At 39.0% G+C, this 26,081-nt stretch overlaps 1 protein-coding gene across 1 annotated transcript in view; it reads right to left on the bottom strand.

Annotated features, from left to right (window-relative positions):
• LOC140160531 (adenylate cyclase type 10-like) overlaps positions 1-26,081 on the bottom strand; it is a 60,074-nt gene that overhangs the window by 7,804 nt on the left and 26,189 nt on the right. The window contains exons 14-21 of the mRNA XM_072183769.1: positions 25,681-25,864; positions 24,690-24,733; positions 22,669-22,834; positions 19,957-20,149; positions 18,610-18,980; positions 14,573-14,745; positions 12,549-12,713; positions 5,728-5,880 (exon numbers count right to left, since the gene is read on the bottom strand). Coding sequence (XP_072039870.1) covers positions 5,728-5,880; positions 12,549-12,713; positions 14,573-14,745; positions 18,610-18,980; positions 19,957-20,149; positions 22,669-22,834; positions 24,690-24,733; positions 25,681-25,864 — 1,449 coding nt within the window. The remainder of the gene's footprint in view (positions 1-5,727; positions 5,881-12,548; positions 12,714-14,572; positions 14,746-18,609; positions 18,981-19,956; positions 20,150-22,668; positions 22,835-24,689; positions 24,734-25,680; positions 25,865-26,081) is intronic.

The raw sequence follows: 26,081 nt of genomic DNA, 5'->3' as shown, positions 1-26,081 counted from the left end.
ACCCTGTCCTGCAACCACATCGGAGGACCCAAAACTACCCCGAAATTTTAGTAGTGTCTGGATGTAGGCCGTCAATTCAATCGGGAGAAATGTGAACGCAAACGGGTATGTTAATCATGTCTTTAAAATAGGCCTATTGGTCCGATGAGATGCACCTGTTAGTCACTGTAATGCTTTCCGATGCTCGCATTGCGCCTGGCCGGTACTCCGCAGCACTACGCGATAGCGCATCACAAGACACGCTGATACGCGACCGCTGGCCAAGTAGCGTTACGCACCGCGAAAGCAGCTTAGCGAAACCAGCGCCGACGCCGAGCAGCAGCCATGGACAGAGGACGGACACGCCATAATTAGTATTAAGATGATAGTATTTCACAAGAATTAAAAAAGATGTTGACACCAGAATCACAAAGTATTTACTTTCCATACAAAAGTTATGAAAAATTTTAAAAATTGTGTTGTTCCAAAACACAATACACATTTTTCGTATTTCAGTTCTTGATCCCCGGCCCATACGCAGGATTCAGGATTTCATTGGGGGGATGCTAATTTTGAAAAAGTGGACTTTTTCCAAGGGGTGGCGATTTTGTGAAAAGTGGACTTACTTCCCAAAATTTGGACCTTTTTTGTCCAAAAAAGCGTAAAAACCTGTTTTTGTTGCTCGATACGCTAGAAAATTCTGACATTTTGGGATTTTTTGTATACTTTTCCAAATTTTTGCTTGATCCATTTTGCAATTTATGCACAAAAGTATTCACAAACTACTCTCATGTAAAGCTTCTTTAAAATATGTGACACGATCAAGTGAAATGAGTCGGATGTTGCTAATATTGATTTTGAGATATTGGCAAAGAAAGTGTAAAAATTCTTTTCTTTTATATTGTTTTCAGCAATTGATAAATTGACATAACTTCGCAAAGAAAAGTCATATCAACACGGGTTATCAATAACTGTAAAACTCATTTTCGACCAGGGTCGACATGTGACTCATTCCCCTTGATCATGTCACATATTCTTTTTTTTATAAAATTTTATAATAGCATCTAAACATTGCCAGATCCAGCTTCCTTAAAACAATCTTATTTTCTAAAAGTTTATGATAGACATCTACACATAGCCAGATCCGGTGCATTGTTGAATTCAAGTTAATTCCTTCCTCGATTCATTATAAAACATCTCCCTATGGACACTTTAAATGTGTGTAAAATATATGCATGACCCATTTCCACAACACATGGAATATGTCAATGCAAAAGCTATTATTTAATAGCTACGGTCATTTAAAACAACTTGGATTTTTTTTTCAAACAAACTTTTCTTGGACATTTGTAATGTTTCAACTTGAACCTAACTGGAATCAGCCAAATTCACTGAGCTTTTAAGAAAACAGATCTAATTATTATCTGATTTCAGATGATAAATCCCCACATTAAATGGAGTAGATAGTCAAGCTTCAGAGGATGATTTAAGGAAGCCCCATCATGCACTGCAAACGTGTTATCACTAGAGTTTCAACTGCCACTTTACTTTTCAAATCCCATTGAATTCTGTGCAAAAGATGTTGTTTAAGAATTGTGCGTGTGTCATTATTACTTGGTCGATTTCAGAACAAAAGTGATGTATGCATAAAGGATAATTCACACCTTCTGCATATAGGTAACATAAAATGTGAAATCAACCAGCATTTTGAATGCGTTTTTACTGTAAATATATCAGTCCAAATTCAAATTTAACCATGCCCGTCAATGCAATGTGCGAGCAGTGGTGTCATGTTCACTCACACAGCTGTGCTAACCGCAAGTCAACACAGTGGCTTGGTGGGAAGTGCTAAAATCATCCTCTGGTCAAGCTTAAGGGGGTACTACACCCCTGTGGTAAATTTGTGACTATTTTTGCATTTTTCTCAAAAATAATAACACACTGGTAACAAAAGTTATGTATATTATTGGGGCATGGAATCCAATTACTACACTGGAATTTCAGTGATTCAAGACAAGTGGTTCAGTATATATGATCGGAAATGAGGTACATTCTTGCGGTACCTCTTTTCTTATCATAAATAACGAACCGCTTGTCTTGGGTCACTGAAATTCCAGTGTAGTAATTGGATTCCTTGCCCCTATAATATACATAACTTTTGTTACCACTGTGTTATTAGTTTTTGAGAAAATGCAAAATAGACACAAATTTATCGAGGGGTGTAGTACCCCTTAAATGGGCAGAACTCTTCCTGACAGTTGTTGCTAAAATTATTTCATCATTTTTGGCAAAGAATAAAATATTAAAATTAGACAGAAATCATTATCATGGCGGTGAAAAATGGAATTTCAGAATTTAGTTTTGTATTTATGGATGTAATACCATAATTATGTATCAAAGCGCAAAATGATTAAGAAAAGGAGGATTAGCAAAACAATAATTAATAACTCATTAATTAGTAAATCAATAATTAATAATTAGTAAATCAATAATTCCCTACAAAATGTTCGTTCACCCCATTCAGTGCTATGTAATAGGAAAAAATTATTTTCTCAGAACTGTAAAACAGTAAAATTTCCACAACATGTTACAGGTTTTGTGAGAATGGGTTACATTTTACTTCTTTTTTTAAATAGTAATAATCCACACTTCTTAGATAGAACTTTGTAACAGTGCATTATCCTTAAGGGCTATTCCAGTTAACATCCATACACCCCCATGTGGGTGTAAATTTCAAATGAGGTCAGCCATTCAGGTAACCCCATTTGAAATTGACACTCCCTGTGTGGAAGATTATAAAGGTAATGTGGCCACAGGGGGTATGGATTTCAACAGGAATAGCCTAATAGACAACTATATAGTAAATGTGTTATGAGGTCAAAACACTTCCTATCTATCTATTTATAGGTTATGCTATCAGACGTTGAGAGAGAGATTGGATTCAATGGGCTATTCCACTTGAAATCCATACACCCCCTATGGATGACATGACCTTAAAGCCATTTTATAACATTTCTGTAAAAATAGATTAATATTTATTTCCCATAAAATGTTAGCTTTTACTGTCAGATATATCCCCTTTTAATTTTGAGCCGAACAAGTGAGGTAAAGCATAGAAAATTGGAATTTACTACTAGCGCCCACGGCATGTTACTCCCGCGGTTGTAATACAGTACGATCCTCAGGGTGTGTGTGTATGTGTATCCCGCACGCCGTGTATGTACTGTGCATACATGTTCGACTAATATTTCCATCGTAATAATAAAACGCCGGGTTCTATCGTTTTATTCAAAATCTCGGATTTTGACAAAACTACAGCACCTAAAGTCTTGATTTTTGCAGAGTATCTTTATTGACTAAAATACATTACAAGCGTGTAAAAAACAGAATTTAAAAAATTTTTTGAGGGCGTTCTCCTCAGCAAATGTTATTTGGCTTTAATCTCCCGCAGGGAATGTGAATTTCAAATGGGGTTATCTGAATGGGTGAATCCAGTCTGTGTGCCCCAGTTGGTATGCCTCATGTGGGGGCAGGGCCCCTGGTAGCTCACAAATTTTAGGCTTTTCCAGGATAGCTGCCGTACAGCACTCATATCTGATTGTATTATTTGATAGATGGAATTATTATACCTCTGAATCTGATTTTTGGCAAATTTGAGGGATGAAAAGAATGAATGAATTTCCAAGGGAGTCATCTCACTGATCTGCTCTCAAAATAGCTTCACTTGGACCATGCACGGAAATTAGGCATTTTAATGCTAAATGAGCAATAATGGGGTTAATATTGGGTCTAAAACATACCAAAAGGAAGATGTAAACTAGAGTCAACAGACGCTGAATACAAGCCGCAATTTCACCCCTATAACTTGACCCAAAAATTGAGATAGAGAAAACACAGGAGAAAGGGAGAGAGAAGGGGGAAAGAGAGAGGGGGTATATAATGAAAGATTAAACAAAGAGAGAGTATGAGATCTGGCTCTCATAGCATGTGACAGAGTGTGGGTTAAAACAAACTACAATAAACCATTATAAAGTAGTTGGTCATGTAAAGAACATTCGGCAAATTCTCAGATTCCTTCATGTAGACATTTGTCGGAAGCAAATAAGCTGAAAACAGGCAATATTCATAAGCAAATAAATCTGCAAGATTTTTTTTTGCACATAAACATAATATAGTCACAGGTTTCCGGTGGTATAAAAATCATTTTTGGGAGAAAAGTTGGGGATGGGAATGTGGATCATGAAATGCCCCTTTATACAATCCAAGATGATTCTTTTCCTTCAAATTTTAAATTTGTCATTATATACTCAAAATGCTGAAATAATACTAGTAATAATGATCGGGAATGGTTTCTGTCCATTTTGAGCTGAAATAACGAGGTAACGTGAAAGAATTTCTTGAATTATGACTTTATGTCGAACATTGCTCTGTTTACCTACAAACACAACAAATTTGGCTGATTCCATTTAGGTGCAAGTTGTGACATGTAAACATTACAAATATGCCAAAAAATCAGGTTTGAAAAAAATTAACCAAATTCATATTATAAGATCGTACATTATGACTTTAACATAAAACATTTAACATGCTTCAACATAAAAAGTCCAAGTTTTTAGATATTTTCTCAAAATATCAAGTGTTATCTCAAGAACCACTGAACCAATACTAGGCTTGTTGGTAATCAGTTTAATGCATTTTTCATGCTGATTCCAAATATGGTCATGAAAATGTACAAATCTGACATTTTCAAATTATACATTTAAAAAAATCTTTTGTCTGCAGTCCACACCGACGTGAAGAGAGTTAATAATTGTAGGGTTTAGTTCCGAGTTTTCACCTCACAGGTGTTTAGTAATCTTTCGTTCCTACTTCAGATTGTTCCTGGGTCAAGATTTCACCCGTGAGGTGAACACTCGGAACTAAATTTAAGTAGAACAAATTGTAAAGGGAGCGCACCACCATTAAACATGCCCATTGAAATACACAGGGAAAGACCTACATTTGGATCTCATTTTGGCACTTGAAAAACATAATTCAACTATAAAGCTTGGTGTCAAATTAAAGCTGATCATGTGTAAAATATTATTCTATTAACAGAATATATTGCTAACCAACGACTTTTTTTGTTATTTTGCCGCAAAGAACATTCTGCAAATTTAACCCTAAAAAAATCCCTCAATTTTGGAAACCGGACGTTGTTCAAATTTGCACCAGCAAAAGTTCAACTCTGAAATAAAAAATTGAGACTTTTTCTCAGATTCCTTCATGTAGACATTTGTCGGAAGCAAATAAGCTGAAAACGGGCAAAATTTGACTAAACGTTTAGAAAATAAAGCCGCAACAATCTTAAATAAGTGGTGGACTATTTTAACCGAATTTCACTGGTACATAAATCGTGGAGTGATTTGGTGGTGTGCAGTGTTCGAAATATGCCTCAAAAAGTTACAGGCCAGCCGGGCTTGGCTTTCCTTAAAAGTTACCGCCAGCCGGGCGGCAACTAGATGCCAGTCAGAAAAGTTACCGCCAGGCCAAAAGTTACAGGCCAATGGCGGCTGACCGCCCTATTTCAACGCTGGTGGTGTGCCCTCTAAAACCTCAGGATACAATCTGTCTGATTGTTTGCACAAATTCTGGGCGCAGCTCGAGTAATGCATCGCACCAAAGCTAAATTTAGATCGCTTAAGTTAGCGCCACATGCGCAAATGCTTAAAAGCCTAAATTGGCACCAACAATAATAATAGGTCTTACTTTTAGATGTCACACCAAGGTATTTCTTTTCCAGATACATGGCATACTGTTCATGCAGTTTACATCTTTGCTTGTCTAATAACAGTGAGTAGGCTGTTTCTTGCAGGGTGGAAGATCGGAATCGTAATTGTCCGTTGTCATAGAAGAATACACCTGCCAAAGAAAATATTGGTGAATAAATTCATCAGACATGTATGTTTGTTTACTGGTCACTATGGGCAGAGACATGTTTGGGTTCTGATGGGACCAGGCTCAAGCAAAATGCTCAAACCTGGTGTCCTTTATGGAAAAACCAGGTCTTCGAAAAAAAACTGCCCTCACTGGTGCATATGGGATGTAGTTACTTTTAGGGAACACTTTTTTTTTTTAAACTAAGAAAGCTTCCCCCAAGAAAAAAAGAAGCAATTTCCAACATAAGAAAAACAGAGACCAGTTTCCCTGGAAAATGGATCACATATCATATTATTATATCTGAAAAAGTCCTGTCGGGCCTTCTCGATCAATTTATGAAGCATGACGTACCAACATGTTAAGGGAGGACTTTACGAGGAAGCGTATGCGTGAGGGAGTCCATGGGCGAATGCGCATAGCGGGTGTGGTTTTTTAAAGGCTCTGAGCATCTCTCCTTTCTTTTTAATTTTTTCTGATTTTTGCCTCATTTTTTTTACTTGACTGTTCAACTGTGCGCCACTTATAGAACTATAAGCGCCATCAGTTTAAAGCCATTTTATAGGCCAATATGAAGGTGACTTTTGTTTATTTGATGGGCTAGTGCACACAAAGCATGCAAAATGTTGTAATATTACCCTATTTTGATCCAAAACTGTGTTTTCCAGGTCAGAAAGGAAGATGCAGATGGCAATTATTGCTTTATTTTTTCTTCTATGGGATTTTTAAGGGATGTCCCCTATGGAAAATGTGTCCCCACCTCTCCCCCACGCTATTGCCACCTATCCTTTAAACAGCTCAAATGTGAGATGTATCTATATAAATAAAAGGAAGTCGCTAAATCTTGTCCAGAAGCAGTCTCCGAGATGCTTTCACTTTCAGCTCTGATTTATTCGTACATTGATCGGGTACATATTGCCATTAAACCATCTGACGTTCATTTTTGCAAAACTATTCAGTCACTATGGAAATAACAAAAAAATGTTCGGTTGCTAGGCCGTTGAGGTCAATAACCTTATGGGTCAGGTCATGCCTAGGCGAAATGTCAACCGTGCTAGCATGGTCAACCATGGTCAACCCTGGTCAAAACATGGTTGACCATGGTTAACTATGGTCAGCGATGATCAGCCATGGTGGCTTGACCATGGTCAACCATGGTTGCCATGGTCACCATGGTATACCATGGTCGACCATGCTTTAGCATGGCCGAGCATGGTCAGCCATGGTCTTCACCTCACTTGACCATGGTTGACCATGGTCACTTTTAAGTATACCATGGTCAACCATGCTTTATCATGGGTGAGCATGGTCAGCCATGTTCATCACCTCACTTGACCATGGTTGACCATGGTCACTTCAAGTATACCATGGTCAATCATGCTTTAGCATGGGTGAGCATGGTCAGCCATGGTCATCACCTCACCTGACCATGGTCACTTCAAGTATACCATGGTCAACCATGCTTTATCATGTGTGAGCATGGTCAGCCATGGTCATCACCTCACCTGACCATGGTTGACCATGGTTACTTCAAGTATACCATGGTCAACCATGCTTTAGCATGGCTGAGCATGGTCAGCCATGGTCATCACCTCACCTGACCATGGTTGACCATGGTCACTTTTAAGTATACCATGGTCGACCATGCTTTAGCATGGCTGAGCATTGTCAGCCATGGTCATCACCTCACCTGACCATGGTTGACTCTGGCAGGGGGGGGGGGCCGGCCAAGATTGGCTCAATTTTGACGTTGTCATTGGTTTTACACGTAAACACAAAAATGTCTCAAATTATTCCAAAACTGTACGTATGTTATTAAGCACTATTTTATCAGTCTAAATCCGTTGAGGTTCGCCAGTGAACCTCATTGTAAGTACTGTTTTTTTAAATTTTTTTGTATGAATAACGCACGATATGTTACGATATATACTGAAAATTTCCCCTACGTTTATCAATGAGTTTACGTGGTGTAGTGGTTACGGATCTCGCATACGCAAAGGGTCCCGAGATCGATTCCCATCCCCGCGATGATTAAAAATTTTTCTTCTTCTTTTTTCTTTGAATTTAAAATTATTTAATTTCATGTGAAAATGTATATATTGCACTGGGAAATATATTTTGTGCATTTTTTTCTGTAATGGGGCCACCCGCCAATAGAGCTAAGAACGGATCTTGGCTCCGGGAAAAATAATTAAGTCCATCGTGCAGGCAGTGTTGCCGTCATATTGTCTGTTTTGTTTACGCTTTTGGCTGTTGCCACATTGAATAATGTAGTCCACCATCGTCTGGACTCTGGGTAGTGAATGAGAAAAAGCCCCCTCTGTTGTTATTAATCGTATTTAATGCGTATTTACAACGTTGTGAATAAATATTTGACACCATAGAATATACAAGGCGGTTCTCGAACCACGAGTCTCGCCTGCTTTTGTGACCGCCTGCTTTTGCGATAACTGTTGGTAGAGAGGTAAATGAATTTGGCGGTTATCGGCTGGGCACGATTATCTGGCCGATGGTAACTGTACCCACCAAGTTTCATGCCCATGCAACAGTTTTTACTAATATGACCTCAGATGACCCCTGGTGGCCCTGAAATGACCTTCTAAAATTTTGGCTCTAAATGTTGACTGTACCCCTCGTGCTAAGTTTCATGCCCATACGACAGACTCGACAGTTTTTACTAATGTGACCTCAGATGACCCCTGGTGGCCTCGAAATGACCTTCCAAAAATTTGGCTTTAAATGTTGATTGTACCCATCATTTGTTTCATGCCCATACGAGTTTTTACTAATTTGTCCTCAAATGACCCATGGTGACCCCGAAATGACCTTCCAAAAATTTGGCTTTAAATGTTGACTGTACCCACCAAGTTTCATGCCCATCCGACAGTTTTACTAATTTGACCTCACATGACCCCTGGTAACCTCAAAATGACCTTCCAAAAATTTGGCTTTAAATGTTGACTGTACCCACCAAGTTTCATGTCCATCCAACAGTTTTTACTAATTTGACCTCAGATGACCCTGAAATGACCTTCCAAAAATTTGGCTTTAAATGTTGACTGTACCCACCAAGTTTCATGTCCATACGACAGTTTTACTAATTTGACCTCAGATGACCCCTGGTGACCCCAAAATGACCTTCCAAAATTTGGCTTTAAATGATGACTGTACCCACCAAGTTTCATGCCCATACAACAGTTTTACTAATTTGACCTCAGATGACCCCTGGTGACCCCAAAATGAACTTCCAAAATTTGCCTTGAAATGTTGACTGTACCCATCAAGTTTCATGCCCATACAAGTTTTTAATAACTTGACCTCAGATGACCCTGAGTGACCTCGGATGACCCGTAATGACCTTCCAAAAATTTGGCAAAACCAAAGAACTATTTCATCAAAGTAATAAATCAAAACAGAAAGATGCTTCCTTTACGAGTTATCACTCATTGAAAGTGCTACTTTGCTATACTTTACATGGAAAGCGACTATCTTAAAGTTGTCATATTTCCTTAATTACATGACCGATCAAGCTGTTATTGGGATATGTGATGCACAGTTGAAAATTAATTATTAAAAGATTTGGTGACCTCAGTTGACCTTTGACCTTGTATGTGACCTTTGACCTCACGAAATTGGATAAAGTATGTTGCGCTGAAAAATCAAATTTGGCAATACCAAAGAACTATTTCATCAAATAAATCGAAACAGAAAGATGCTTCCTTTACGAGTTATCACTCATTGAAAGTGCTACTTTGCTATACTTTACAAAGAAAGCGACTATCTTAAAGTCGTCATATTTCCTTAATTACATGACCGATGAAGCTGTTATTGGGATATGTGATGCACAGTTGATAATTAATTATTAAAAGATTTGGTGACCTCAGTTGACCTTGTATGTGACCTTTGACCTCATGAAAATCTAATCAGGTCGAGAACCTCTGGCCACGCAACTCCCCACCAAGTTACGTCACTGTACCCCATACGGATCTCCAGATAATCTGTTCACAAGGTATTTTGCTTATTACGCATATATTATGCAAATTAGGTACTTATTTACCATATTTTACGCTCAAAATCTAATCAGGTCGAGAACCTCTGGCCCCGCTTACTCCTCACCAAGTTACGTCACTGTACCCCATACGGATCTCCAGATAAGCTGTTCACAAGGGTTTTTTGCTTGATACGCATCAAATACGCATAAATTATGCAAATTAGGTACTTAATTAGCATATTTTGCGCTGAAAATCTAAGCAGGTCGAGAACATCTGGTCACGCTACTCCCCACCAAGTTACGTCACTGTACCCCATACGGATCTCCAGATAAGCTGTTCACAAGGTTTTTTTGCTTGATACGCATCAAATACGCATAAATTATGCAAATTAGGTACTTATTTAGCATATTTTGCGCTGAAAATCTAATCAGGTCGAGAACATCTGGCCACGCTTACTCCCCACCAAGTTACGTCACTGTACCCCATACGGATCTCCAGATAATCTGTTCACAAGGTATTTTGCTTATTACGCATAAATTATGCAAATTAGGTACTTAATTACCATATTTTGCGCTCAAAATCTAATCAGGTCGACACCCTTTGGTCATGCTACCCCCTATAAAGTTTCATCATCATAGCACTTACGGTTCTCAAGATAACGCGTTCACAAGCTTTTTCCGAACACACACACGCACGCACCCCCACACGCACGCACACACGCACGGAAACGCACGGACACACACACACCATAGTGATTACTAAAGCTGAATTTATACTCGATCGCCGAGCGATGCGATTAATCGCTTTTGAAAAAGCGATTTGCAATCGCCGAATTTTGCGATGCATCGCCCGTCGCTTTTGCATTTATACTTATCACGGCGACAGCGATTGCAGACGACAATTAAAATATTCTAAATGCCACAAAATACATTTTTAAAACATGAGTTGCTGTCAATAATTATTGCTTTGAATTAATTTATCACCAAAAGTTAAAAATCGAGAAAGGTAAATTAATTAGCTAAATAATAGATCCAGTTGGTTGTATATGATTGGTTGACGATTCACGTGTCAAGCGATATCGCTGGGAAGTTGAGATTTCTTCAACTTGCAAAAGCGCCGTCGTTTTTGCCTCCGCGATTTGAATCGATTGATCGGCTTGACGCTCTGGAAATGTAAGTAAACATTGAGCATGCGTGAAAATCGCTTTTCTGCAAAAGCGATCGAGTATAAATTCAGCTTAAGTCTCTCCCTGAACATTCAGGCGAGACAAAAAACTAGTAATTTGATAAGTTAAAATAAGATTTTTAACGAAATAAATCTAAATAATATGATTATGCAGTTTATTCCGTTAAATATTTACCCCATAATTTCCCTCATTCTTCAGGCCCTACCTCTATCGGGTGCTAATTTAAAGTTTAAGCTTGATTGCTATTGTTTCTTTCTATTGTTTCTTCCTTGATTGCTATTGTTTCTTAACCATGGTCAAACATGCAAATTTTTGACCATGGTTGACCATGGTCACTTAAGATAGACCATGGTTGACCATGGTCTCTGGCCGTGGTGCCATTTTTCAAAAACATGGTTGACCATGGTTGACCATGGTCAAAAACATGGTTGACCATGGTCAAAACCCTGGTTGTTGAACTATGGTTGACAATGGTTCAACCATGGTCAAACATGCTAAGTTTTAACCATGGTTACTTTAGATAGACCATGGCCATGGTCTCTGGCCGTGGTGCCATTTTTCAAAAGCATGGTTGACCATGGTTTGACCATGGTCAAAACCCATGGTTGAACCATGGTTAACCATAGTTCAACCATGCCTTTTTCGCATAGGCGACAGCAAACGCGTCAAAATGCAAGCGCGTACACGGCACATGGTTTCACGCGCATTGCGGCGCATGGTATGGACGCATTTAATGTTGGCTTACCGCGTGTAGGCCTACGTATGTGTACGTGACTGACTGCTTCTCTGAGACAGTGGCGGATCCAGGAATTTGGAAGGGGGGGGCACACTCGGAAGTTTTTTGCCGCCACCTTTTGAATGGCCACGAAGCACCATTGTGTCATTGTGCCCAAAAGTGTCTGTTTTTGACATGATGCATCACATTTTGTTTGAATGTCAGATGATAAAGTTACTAGCATGGTAAGTTGAAAGAGATGAAATAACAAGTGTAATTAAAGTTAAAAAAAGTGTCACCAACTTTGAACCATTTTGACAAAAAAATTGACCAAAAAAAAGGCCATTGCAAACCTAATACCGTATTTTTTCAAATAAACGCCCCCGGGGGCGTTACATTTTCCCAGGGAGGCATTTATTCAAGGTCAATTTTAGAACGATAATTCCTGTTAAAATCATTAGGTAAACTTAAAACTCACGCTAAAATGACGAACTATGAACTAGAAACACTGACTCCGCGGGGTTTCCCAATTCCAATCCAGATTTTCGGCAATTATTGACGCTATTATCTACCATGTGGGCATGCAACTTGGTAAGCTTACTGCACAAGATAGCATGGAAATATCGGCATTTTTGAAACATCTTGGTTGAAAAAAGTGGTGGGGCGTTTATTTGAGGGGGGCGACTATTTGACAAAATACGGTATTGAGGGGTTAGTGCAAGAAGACCCTATTTGCAAAAAAACAAAACAATATGCATACTTGCTGACAGGAGAGCTCCAATACTCTGGTGGACCTTATCCGATGACATATGAGACATCAAAGTGACGAGGACATCGTCTGTGAAAGAGGTTCCTATGATGGACGCCATCTTGACTGCCATACCTTCTGTCTCTGAGAGTCTGTCAATGAAAGCTATCATACAATCTGTAAAGAAACACAGCAATATTATGATGAAAACACTTGCATGGGCAATCAGTGATAGCTGCATGATTAGTCCTGTACTCTGGTTGTGTATGCTGGATTGTTGACAAGTTTGTATGGGGGAAAAAGAATTAAGCCAAGAAAATATGGTAGCAGTTATCGAAAGTCACATATTTATGTAATGCAATCACATAACATAAGATCAAAGCTTTACATAAAGCTACTGCAGTACTGACACAGCTATATAAAGGCACAGACCCTAATCAGCATGCAATAGAATAACTTTTGCATCCAGGACCAGCTCCCAACTCCCCACGTTTGGTATTGGGTAGACTGCATGGGCCGGGTCAATTAGCATGCGGTAAGGGAACTTCAAGCTAGCTTAATGAGATTTTTTCGACGAGAACAGAATGACACTGCAGGGAGTCAAACTTGTTTCAACAACTCTTTCTATTCTGTCGGTCGGACATCCGGGCTATCTCTAGTCTCGGGCCCAAACTGCATGTGGCTCACGGTTTGTTGTGAACAACAGAAACCGGCTGTGAAGGAGGCTACATAGCGATGTTGCTGGAGTGGCATTCAATTTCGGAAAAACGACACTCGACCATGGAATTTAATTTTAAGTTTGTCTGTATATACACGGTAAATCAAGTAAGTTTCTTTCACTCTGAAGACTTAGAAACGGTTGTTTGATTCCACTGACTATTTGCGATCGAAATTTACATAACACCAATGACAGAAATCATCAACAAAAATCGAATCAGGGACTTGTTTTCACTCGAACATCATCAACCGGAAGTGACGTGACACGGACCGACAGAATACCTTTGTACAGGAGCCAAGTGTTGTTAATCGGTGATGAATCCACAGTCCAGTAGCGTATATACGCGAACGCAAGGTTACGCATACGCGTTACGCATGAGCGCGTAAAATTTGTCATGACTGGAACGTATGTGTAAACATGAACTCTCTTATGTTGGCGGAAGCATCGGAAGCTAAATATCACCGCTTTATTCTTTAGTTTTATTGCCGATATCAACAGAGAAATACCGCGATCTTCTTGTAAGGTTGAGTGGCAATGACAAACGGACATTCCGAATGAAAGAATCATGGGAATTAGACATCTTTAGCTTGTTTCGTTGTTGAAAGGGATTCAATCATGTTTCTCCGTTGTGCATCACGATTAACAACTCGCGTCCAGCGCGTCTGTGTGGTTTACTTCGTTCGGGACGGCGACGCGGATGCATCGATGTTAATCTGTGATGAACAACGGTGAAACATGATTGAATCCCTAAATCATCACTGAACATATTCTAGCGCAGCAAATACTGATTGAGCTAATGGTGATAGACAGTCTTTTGGATCAATATGGGGACATTGGGAGCTATTGGGTGAGAGCAATTTTTTAAGACTTTTAAAAAAATGGTGAGAAAAAAAAAATAAGTGAGAGCCAAAACAGTCCAATAGAAACCTTATGAACATTGAATTTCTAGTTCTAAATGACTTGATATGGCTCTTTTTATTTAAAAAAATAAGTAATGATATCAATGAAGAATGGAAGTTATTGTTCAAATTGAAAAATAAGAATATTTGGGTGAGAGATTGAGAAAATGTGGGTGGGTCTTTGGGTTACATCGATGCTGATAAAGGGTATTATTAGCAACCCTACATAAGCATCGCCTCTGCAGTGGTGTGCGCAGCACATTGAAAGTGAGGGGGGCCAGGTTGTTCAGTTCCCCCGAATGGAGTATGATTAGGAGCAAATTTTGATGTTTTTAACGGTTTTCTCCCCTTCCCCCTTTGCGCACGCCACTGCGCCTCTGTGCCCCCTCTTGCGGATATAATCATACCGACCGGCTTACCTCTCAAGGATGGCGGCACTTTGAGTTCCATGAGTCTTATTCCATGTGCAATGATGCATGCTGGTTGCACCCTATGTGTATCAATTTCAAGCTGTTTATGATGCAACATATTAGCTATACACTGCTTGACCCAGGAAGGATTCAGTCGACCTTTGAGGTTAGATGACAGCATGCTAGAAGGGAAGGAAGGAAAGAAAGAAGAGGTGGCTGGATCAGACTTGGGTTAAAACGTTTCTCATAATTGCATGATTACAGGCACAGATTTTCTTCCAAACTACTCTGAGTAGGCTTTCTGAACAGGTTAGTAATGATGGTAATAGCTCAATTTTCTACTCCAGGGTTTTAGTTTAGTCTGTGTGATTGTCAATATGTTTTTATTTAGTATTTTGTATTATCTTGGAGATGTACCAAATCATCATGTCAAAATAATGACAAATAACAAAAATTCAATCACCCCTCCAACTGAATCTATGAATGGAACTAAAAAGGGGCATTCTGTTTTGCAGAACACCATTATGTTGACTTGCTGATGTAAATACTAAACTAAACCCCATGAGAACTACCTGCCGATTGGCCAAAAAGAAGTTTTCATAATCAATTGGCCCAATCAGCAATTTTGTTAGAATAATTTCACCACACAAAATTGGGGTGAATAATTAGCAAAGCTCCATTCTGATTGGTGATTAAAGTGGAGATATCATATACCGTAAACGTTCGCCTAATGGCGCTACGGAGTTCATGGAAATGAGAGAGCGCCATCCCTGTAAAAGCCGACTATTATCACTGATCATTAAGGGTACGTGTAGTTAAAGGTTGAAACCTATCGACGCATACAATTATGAACAAGATCAAACAAACTTGTTCATGATAATGCGGTAATCATTCACCTGATACGTTGTGGCCTAGTGAGCAGAGCATTAGACTATAGTGCGAGGATAAAGCGAACTTGTGGAGAAGATTCATGGTTCGAATCTCATGCAGTAATTTCTGACAGATTATGTTGTCTGTCAATGTTTTTTTTCTGATTTGAGGAAATTTTATTCTCTATTTTCTTGATTTTATCTTTAACATTGTTTATATATTTTTATTTTTTAAATCTTTTATGTGTCTTTTTTTCGTGATTCTTTGTTTTTCTATAGGTTTTATCGCTTTCTTTTTCGCTTATAACTCAATCCATTCAATTAAATGTTGTCATGAACCTATTTGATCGTATAGACGAATCTAAATTCACGCATTCCTACACCTGACTAGCAGCCTTTAGTTGGGTAGCCGTCGGCTACAATGCACTCAAAATGTGAAATGATTCGCCTTGGCGGAAATTTTAAACTGCATTCCATCACCCGTTTTACACCTTTCATAATAATCGGATTAACTACACGCGGTATCTATGCTTTGATGTACTTCTCGTCCTTGCATCTTCTCTAGGTGTTAGGCGGCTTTTATTTGCACAATTGGATGCTCAAAACACTAAGTTGGTGCTAGCGGCTACCCAAAGATGTCCGACCAAATCCTGACCATGACTTGGCTCGTTGGATTCGTCTATAGGCATTTGTTATGTGTGTGCGACGAACTGTCACGAGCGACAAGTCTTTTAATTGCGCATGGGTGTCCTTGCCTATGCTTCAGTGGTCATAAGAGGTATATTATTTTATTCAAGGGGGCCAAATATCACGGGGGTCATATATTCTTGGAAAGAAAAATAGGAGGGGGTCAAAATATGTTTCATGACCAAAATGCAGGGAGTCACACGATGACCACAGATAGTGTGTTTATTTTATTCAAAAAGACTGATTTCAATACAATTTTGGGCTTGGGAATCATAAAATTTTTGTTGCCAAAATAGGGAGTGCACAATTTTATTGACGCAGACTTTTTGTAAATGTAGGACCCCCTTCCGAACAAAATGATAGCCCCCTAAGAGGATTCAAAAGATAACCTCTGCCCCAATAATCCCTCTGGCTATATTTTGTTTGAAACTGTTCCACGGAGGATGTATCATAATAGGCTCAGTCGTCAAATGATATAAATAAAATTTGAATGAGTGAACGAACAAAATCATACAACGACCAATAGAGGTTGTGCATATGACGCACACCGACACCGCCTGGCTAATAATTATTTGGTGCAGCAGAGACACTAAAATGAATACACGGGATCGATACACGTGAATTGCTATGCACGATTTTGATATCAGACGAAAATCTTCGGATACCGGGTTAGAAAATGATGAATATCTCCCGTAAATGATTTTTTCTCAAGAAACCAGATGTGGTCTCATACACTTTAAAATACATGTTGAACAGATATGATAGTCGCTAGAATGCGCTTTGAAAATTGGCCGTGCGCTTTGAACTCAAAATCTAACCAAAACTCTAATTTTATATTGCGTTGGTCCAGTATGGACTACAGCGCGTAGTACAGCTGCACTCACTACTAGGCAGTATAAAAGTCGATGACCATTGACCTCAATGGGGTATACAAGCTTATTCACGCACAACCAAGATCAATTACCCGGCTATTGTGAGTAGCCTTAGTCATGTCCCTCGACTAATTATTCGTCTCAAAGAGCTTCAAAGGTCTGAACCAAATGGCCAATCGTGGCTGTGGATTCAACCTACCATGGCGATTTCTGCCATGAAGATATAGGGTCGATGACACTGTGTGACGTACCATCCCGTAAATATGGCGGACTACTCAAATGCATTCAACAAAAGCATGATTGCATCTACCGCGACAGTTCGTCTCACACACATAACAAAATGCACTACGATCAAATAGGTTGATGACAACATTTGATTGAATGGACTGCACTGCGCCATGATTACGGGAAGAAACCGGTTCAAATCCTTTGTTTCGAGCCAATCGATAAACGCATGCAAGGCCTCTATAGATAAATGACTGACTATCATTGAATACTGGCTTGGTTTCCACAACACAATGAGAACATGTTATAAGGCGCTTTGAGCTGCTTTGGAAGGCACACAATACCTCAATGGCTTTCCATAATTATGTGTACTCAACAACTATTCACTTCAGTATCGAAGTTACGTAATGTTACTATGTCAACGGGATCACGCGTAAGTAATGAACCACGTCAAAACAATCAGTACACAAAAAAAGGCATACCAAAATAGCGTGATCGTAATGATTGCCATACAAACAGTGCTTGGTTCCGATACCACGGAGTTACGTAACTACTTTGTGGTCTGATAGTTATATGATCAATGGTCTGATCTACTTGGGTTCGATCCTTTTAAGAAAAGAAAAAATAGCTGATCATTTATAATGCATAAATGAATAAAGTAATGTAGTTACACAATTTGAAACATTGAGGCCGGTCCATTTTTCAAAGGTCATTTAACTGTTAAATGTAGTGGAATACAGATGGAGCAAATTTTGTCCGCGGGTTTTGTTGCCGTTCTTCGCAGTGCCTATCTAAAAAAAAATAAGAAAATTAAAATTAAATTTTAAAAAATCACAATATTCGTTCGTAAAATAGGGACAAAATCCAAAAACATTTCTTGACCCTTCTTCACATAAAAGTGGGGGCATTAATCAAGATTCGAACCAGTACCCTTCATCATTCAAGGCGCATCCTCTGCCGACTGAGCTAACGGGTCAGACAGCAGAAGGGTGTAATTTTGAACTGAAGAATAATAATAAAAATATGAAGAGATTACAATGTTATAGAAAGATTTACCAAAATGAGTTAGGTATAACGTATGAATCGATTTACAAATTAAGTCCAATGTCACCTTGAGAAAGAATACCTGAAAAAACTCAAAACATTTGCTGCTCTAGCAATTAACCTAGTGACCTAAAGTATTGGGTCAGGTCACGATTTTTTTTCTGAGGCATTATGTCCAGGTTGCTCAATTTAACATACACGCCTCCTTAATGCTGTTGAGATTTTACAAGGAGGGCGCTCTCACATTTCTAAGAATCCAATAGCGCCATTAGGCGAACGTTTACGGTAATTGACCAATAAGAGGCTATGTTAGATCGACAGGTAGTGCTCAGGGGGTTAAAGAACATACTTGGTTAATTCCCTGGGTACAGTGGCAACTTCCATCTGTTGGCAAAGCAATGGTTCCATGCACTGTGGATCCAGTCCATTCAATTTCATATGGATAGTAGATTGGTCTTGAAGAATTTCAGTAGCGGCTTTTGGCGTTGATTCATCTTTACGGAATGGTCCCAAGCTCAGTGAAATTATGCATGAGTCTCCGACAAAGTCTTTGAGATAATCCCACGAGTCGGCATCAATGTATTCAGCATCGTCAATGGCTATGAGGGTGCCTTCATGGTGATCTAGTTCTGTGTCAGAGACTATCTTGCCAATGAGTTTGTGAAGTTGTAAGTTACGTTGGGCAGGAGTCATTCGTTCTATGGCATCACTTCCAGTTAACTAAACAAATGAAGCACAAATTGAAAAGACTCACTACAATTTGTGTGAAGATTAGTATCATGTACAATCAGTGGCGTAGCCAGCACTTTTTCAGAGGGGGCAAGACAAATTTTAAGGGGGGCACCCAGGCCCGTACGCAGGGGGGGGTGCGGGGGTGCGACCGCACCTCCCCATATTTGCAAATGTATACAAAAAGTCCCAAAATTTCAGAATTTGGGAGCGCAGCGAGCAAAAAAGTCATAAAATCATAAAAAAATCATAAACTTTTCACAAAATTGCCCCCTTGGGAAAAAAGTCCACTTTTTCAAAATCAGCACCCCCCCAAAAAAATCCTGCGTACGGGCATGGGGGCACCTTTTGGTGACAAAATTAGTAAATGTTACAAATGCGCGCGAAGCGCACAAACAATTTTGCCATATTGAAGCTAAACTGGTGAAATATGGTACAGAAAGTGAATAAATTGGCACTTTTTAGGTTAAAATGGCAAAATATAATGTAAATTTGGTCAGAAACACAAAAAAGTCTTAAATGTCGGGCGGTCACCATCCCACCGGGGGCAAGACTTTTTCCCAGGGGGCAGCTGCCCCTTGGCTACGCCATCACTGTGTACAATACACCTAATTAGGTGTCAACTGAGGGTTTGTTCACTGGCTGGCTGTAATGGATTCTCTTCATAGGCCTACAGAACACGAGAAAGCTCTACTAGATAAGTCCCTTTTACAAGGGATGGATGTCATCTCACATCCCTGCTTTTATTATGGCGTCCAAAAACCAAGATCATCGGAATGAACTGCATAGTCTGAGAAAAAGGTTTTTCCTTGGCAGGTTGTTTCTCGGATCACAATGGTTTTTGGAGGCCATACAGTAACAGCATAGAAGTAGTAAATGAGACCTATAGGGCTAACTCGGGGGCTAACTATGATAGCACACATGCATAAGAGAAAAAAGCTCTGTCTATCTGTCTATCCCATATTACCTGAATTCCCAGAAGATTATTGACAAGACAAAGTTGATGCATAAGAGCTGTTCCCTGATAGCGTTCATTCAATTCTGCCTCCTTGCTCTGTGCAGACTCAATTCCAGATAATTCCAGCAGCTCTGAGAGCAGGATGCATACAGTGTGATACGGTGTGGAGGCATCGCATACAGACGGACGTGCTGATACCACTCTGTAGGGGTTAAAAACAGTTTCAAAACAAGTTAAAGCCATATTATAACATTTGCTGAGGAGAACGCCCTCAAAAAAATTTTAAATTCTTGTTTTTACACGATTGTAATGTATTTTAGTCAATAAAGATACTCTGCAAAAAATCAAGACTTTAGGTGCTGTAGTTTTGTCAAAATCCGAGATTTTGAATAAAACGATGGAACCGGCGTTTATTATTACGATGGAAATATTAGTCGAACATGTATGCACAGTACGTACACGGCATGTGGGATACACATACACACACACCCAGAGGATCGTATCGTATTACAACCGCGGGAGTACATGCATGGGCGCTAGTAGTAAATTCCAATTTTCTATGCTTTACCTCGGATTGTTCGGCTCAAAATTAAAAGGGGACATATCTGACAGTAAAAGCTAACATTTTATGGAAAATAAATACTAATCTATTTTTACAGAAATGTTATAATATGGCTTTAAAGCAGTGGCACAATAATATGAGCATACCTGTCAACTTTGTTCATAAACAAGCTTGACAGAATCTTAGAAGGTGCATGTTGAACATATTGAAGGGCGCGCTCGACTAATATTTCCATTGTAATAATAATTAAAGCAATATTATAACATTTTCAAACAAAATAGATTAGCATTTCTTTGCCATAAAATGTTAGCTTTTACTGTCAGATATATCCCCTTTTATTTTTGAGCCGAACAACTATGGCAAAGCAAAGAAAATTGGAATTTACTACCAGCGCACATGTCGCCAATACGTACCACTCCTTCGGTCATGTTGTGGTACGACCCTTTGTTGTGTATATCACCGTCACGCACGCCGTGTACATACTGTGTGTTATGAACATCGTGTATGCGTTCGACTAATAATTCCATCGTAATAATAAAGCGCCGAATCCGGCGTTTTATTCAAAATCTCTGATTTTGACAAAACTACAGCACCTAGAGTCTTGATTTTTGCAGGGTATATTGGTTTAATAAAGTACAATTTAATCGTGTAAAAAGGAATTTTAAAAATTCAGTGAGGGCGCCTTCCTCAGCAAATGTTATAATATTGCTTTAGTTTAACCATCTTGTTCAGACGGTTTATTCAAAATGCTCAAAATCAAGATTTTGATAAAACTACAGCATCTTGATTTTTGCAGGCTATGTTAGTTTACTAAAGTACATTACAATTGTTTTAAAACATATTTTTAGTATCTATGGTTGAAAACAGCATTTTGAAAAATATTGAGGGCATCCTCCTCAGCAAATGTTACAATATGGCTTTAATGGGCACAATGAACAGGATTAAGAAAAATTGAAATTTTTCAATGGCATTTGTTAAACATCTACATGGTGTGCTACTATTTTGTTATATTATTATGAATAATCTTTTACTTGCAATTCTATTACCTCCACGACCCATTATTCAAAATCGCGCACTGTGATTTGTTGAAACTCGTCACGTGAGAGCCCATTATTCTGCAATAATGGGTCAAGCGCCGTAACACATTCTACGCACAGCATTACGCTTGGTTACGCGTTGTCGGTCCCAGACGGTTTGTGTTCCTCCGTCACTAAACAAACCGTCTGGCGACAACCCAGAAATGACAATCGCTGATTGGTTAATGAATTTCCAAATAAAACTGTTTTCAATTGGCTATAGGACGTGACTTGTGTAAGTGACACTAAACATCTGGGCCCTCCACTATTTGTAGATACCGCAAACGAAAAATGTACGCTAGCTTTTAGCAGCCACTAAGGCGCCGATCGTCTGATATCGCCTTTCATGTACGCGACTTGCAGCGCGTACTCGCGTACATTGTGTGGATTTATGTAACCGCATAGCTGTCCATCATCCGCTGCATGCGCTGAAGCCCAGCGTTGATTGACAGCAAAATTTAACGCTATGGCGTTGATGTTCAGCCAATCAGAAAAGACGTATTATGAGGTTGTCGCCAGACGGTTTGTTTAGTGACGAAGGAGCACAAATCGGCTGGGACCGAGACTAGGTTACGCGTGCAATATTTCCGCGATACGCGCTGTCACTTACGCATACGCGCTCCACCTTGAAGTAAACAACTTAAAAAATATTTGTGCCAAAAAATGACATTTTCTCTTTAAATTGCACTATTTTCTGGTAATAGAATAGAAATAAAGGGTGCAGCATTATCTTTACATTAAATAATGTGTCCTCGGCAGTAAAACGTTTAAATAATGGGTTCGGCTTCACTCACCCATTATTTACGCTTTTACTGCCTCGACACATTATTTGGGTGTAAAGGATAATGCATTACCCTTTATTTCTTAATTCAAACATACATTGAAGGATATGACTCAAAGTTTTAGAACTTAATTGAAAAGCAACTATGGAGATTTTTATTCACTTGTTTTACATCAGACACTTACAGTATGTAAATGTTGATACTTTGGTGATAAAAACTATAAAAATAACAATGCTCTGAAAAAGAGAATAATTATGAAAGATTGTGTGATATTTCACCTTGTATCTTTTTACTGACCTACCTCATATGATATTTGTTAGCTCCGTCCATTATTGCACGTAAGAATCGAGTCTTGCCCATCCCTGGTTCTCCTTGGATGACAATGAACTGCGAGTGTTTCTCTCCTGTTTCGGCAGTAGATGCACCCTGCACAGCTAAGATGCCTGCAGTAAACTCCTTGTTATAACCTGTTGAAAAAATGAGGTTAGGCTGCACAAAATAAATGATCTGGTCCTCTGGATGATTTTCATGATGAATTGATGAGGGTAGGAGGTGTTTTTTTAAACAGAATTTTTGCAGTCAGCTCACAATTCTAAATTGGTAGTGAATGAATAGACCACTTGGCATGTGACGTCATTGCCCGGCAGTATCTTGTACAATGCAATCATGGCAATTTCCATTGTTCTTTGCCCTGCAGTGTGCGTGCGCATCGTAGTTTGCTAAGGGCACGTGCATTTTAAATCGCCCGCCACATTTCATCTAGTACAAGAAAGCCATTGACCAGTGTAGCGGCTTGTTCAAGCATATCGATAGACGAATCCCTCGCCATTGTTGATAAACAGTGATGTCAAGTGGTCTATAGTGATGTAAAACAACATTATTCACATCTTATTATCTCATTGGTAATTAAAGGGGCATTTCGTGATCCACAGCCTCATCCCCCACTTTTCTCAAAAAAAGTTGAGATATTTATATCACTGGGAACCTCTGGCTACATAATGTTTACTTACAAAATATTTCTAGCAGATTAATTCGTTTAGCAAAAATATTGTCAAATTTGAATTTCGTTCTGGTATACCAGAATGAAATTATAACTGTGGCCTTATATGGAGCAGTGTAAATCATGCATAACTCGCAAACGCAAAATCGGAATCAACTGAAATTTTGGGAATAAGCTTTTTTTCGTGGATATCTACTGAAAAATGTCATAAAAAGAGGATGTTAGGATCACGAAATACTCCTTTAAACTAACTCAACCACTAATTACACAATATCTATGGAGCAGTGTAATACACATAATCATGCATAACTCGCAAACGCAAAATAGGAATCAACTGAAATTTTGGGAATAAGCTTTTTTTTCGTGGATATCTACTGAAAAATGTCAAAAAAAGAGGATGCTAGGATCACAAAATACTCCTTTAAGTTTAATGCAGTTTTGACTATAGACGAATCCAAATACACGCATTCCGACACCTGGCTAGCAGCCTTTAGTTGGGTCCCGTCGGCTACAATGCATCCAAAATGTGAAATGATTCGGCCTTGGCGGAAATTTTAAACTGCATTCCATCACCCGTTTTACACCTTCCGCGAAAACACAGGTAGACAAAAAAAAAATGATTTAAGTTTACAACACAATACAGTTCCAACAGTTGTGCAAATAAAAGCCGCTTTACACCTAGAGAAGGTCGAGGAGGGTTAATAGAATAATACAATAGAGATAATTCCGCAGGTAATCCCTTCGCATCTATTCATAGATGTATAAATGAATGAACAAAAGGACTATGTATGAATAGATGCGACAGGATTACCTCTATTGTATATATTATTCTATTAACCCTCCTCGTCTTTGCATCTTCTCTAGGTGTTAGGCGGCTTTATTTGCACAATCGGGCGCTCAAAACCCCAGGTTGGTGCTAGCGGGAAACCAAAGATGGCCGACCAAATCCTGACCATGACTTGGCTCGTTGGATTCGTCTATATGCTGAAATCATGGAAAAAGTTTTCCCACCTGCCCAATCATACCCAGTGGCAGTGGTTTTCGGAACAGGGGATCTCAAACTTGTGATTGTGCCGATAAAAACATGATTTCACCAACGAGTGTTCTTGCACGACCACCTGCTCACTTCTGTATTCTTTTTTTTATATATATTTGCTACCGGCCAAAATTTCATAGTTACTACAGCTACAGCCCCCACTGCCTATGCCACTGATCCTACACCAGAAGAGACAATCAAACAATTTTGTGTGTTGGATGAACAAAAGGCTACAGCCTACAAGTAAAAAAGAATAGACCAATGGACTGCTACATATTACATTTACCTAGTAGAGGAGATTTGGCATCTGGTATTGAGTTGTCACGAGACCTGTTGATGGAAACAGAAAGATCTTGTCAATGTTACATAACCCATGTGGGGTTAGAGTACTTCCCTGGGTCTGCTTGTCACAACAAATCTTCAGACATGAGGGTAGGTTTGTTACAGAAAATACTTAGACGTGGTATGCTCATGTTTTGAATTATCATCCAAAAATGGCAAAAAATGTGATAGAGTTTTACAGAAAAACCCTTATAGACATGGGTCCATGTTTGAAAAAAAATCACCCAAAATGAGCAAACATTTTAGGGTAGGGTCTTGAAGCTCAGGCAGCACACCCTGTCAAAAATCAAGTACATCAACCTCCCCCACCGGAAGCACTTTTCATAATAGATTGAAAGGCAGATCAGAATAAAGCTCTTTGAACTGGAATCATGGAACATGCAGTGCATATGAAACACATATTAAAATAAGCCATCAAATTGTTTGTCTGTTTGTTTGACATGGTTGGTCCTTAAAGACACTCACTAACAGCTTGAAATCTAATCTGTGGAAAAACACTTAAGATCATACATACAAATTGCACAAGCCCAGCTAATAAACCATAGATCTGTGTATATGTGACCCCTCGGCACAACTGAGCCCGGATGTCGCCAGTGCCACTATTGAGATATGCTCCATCGAACTTAACAATAAACAATAGGAAACAAAGGATTTATTGACTGTTTTATTGATTTTTCACTACTTAAATGTCAAGTACTATAGACATGATATACATCATTTTAAAGCTAATTTCAAGCAGAATATTTTGGTTGAATATCTCAAAAATGATGATTGGCGACTTCAGGGCTCAGTTGTGCCGAGGGGTCACATATATAGGGGTGTCACACCCTGAGGTGGGAAACATCAAATTTCATGCAAATTCAAAATTTCTTATTCAATTGATTTTACAACATGGAATAAAACAGAAAAATTACAATTTTTAGTTAGACTCTTACACTGCTGATGTGTTGTACTCGTAGATCTGTCCAGGATCATCCAGACCTTTCAATGTGATCTCAGGTAGTTCTTCAAAATGACACGGATCCAGTTTGGAGCGGAGTCTAGTTTCTGAATCACAGGATACCACTTTTGGGTAGTACATCATGAGTCTGGCAGCCATGTTGACTTTAGGCCCAATTACTACCAATGAAAAGTAAAAATGACGTGAACAAGGTTAGATTTGTATTTGTTCCAATTTCATATGAAAGTTGGCTTTCTCAAATGTATTACCATTCACCTGTGCATGCATGCTGTAGGATTATTGTTTTCGAAACCTCTACATGCAAATAGTAGCTTGTCACCAAAAATACTTTTATCAAACTATAATGTTTTGGTCATACCTGTTTAACCTGTTTAC

Source organism: Amphiura filiformis, chromosome 9 (assembly GCF_039555335.1).
Source record: "Amphiura filiformis chromosome 9, Afil_fr2py, whole genome shotgun sequence".
Taxonomy (NCBI): domain Eukaryota; kingdom Metazoa; phylum Echinodermata; class Ophiuroidea; order Amphilepidida; family Amphiuridae; genus Amphiura; species Amphiura filiformis.
The sequence above is the reverse complement of the archived record's forward strand: the minus strand, read 5'-3'. Positions and strand labels throughout refer to the sequence as shown.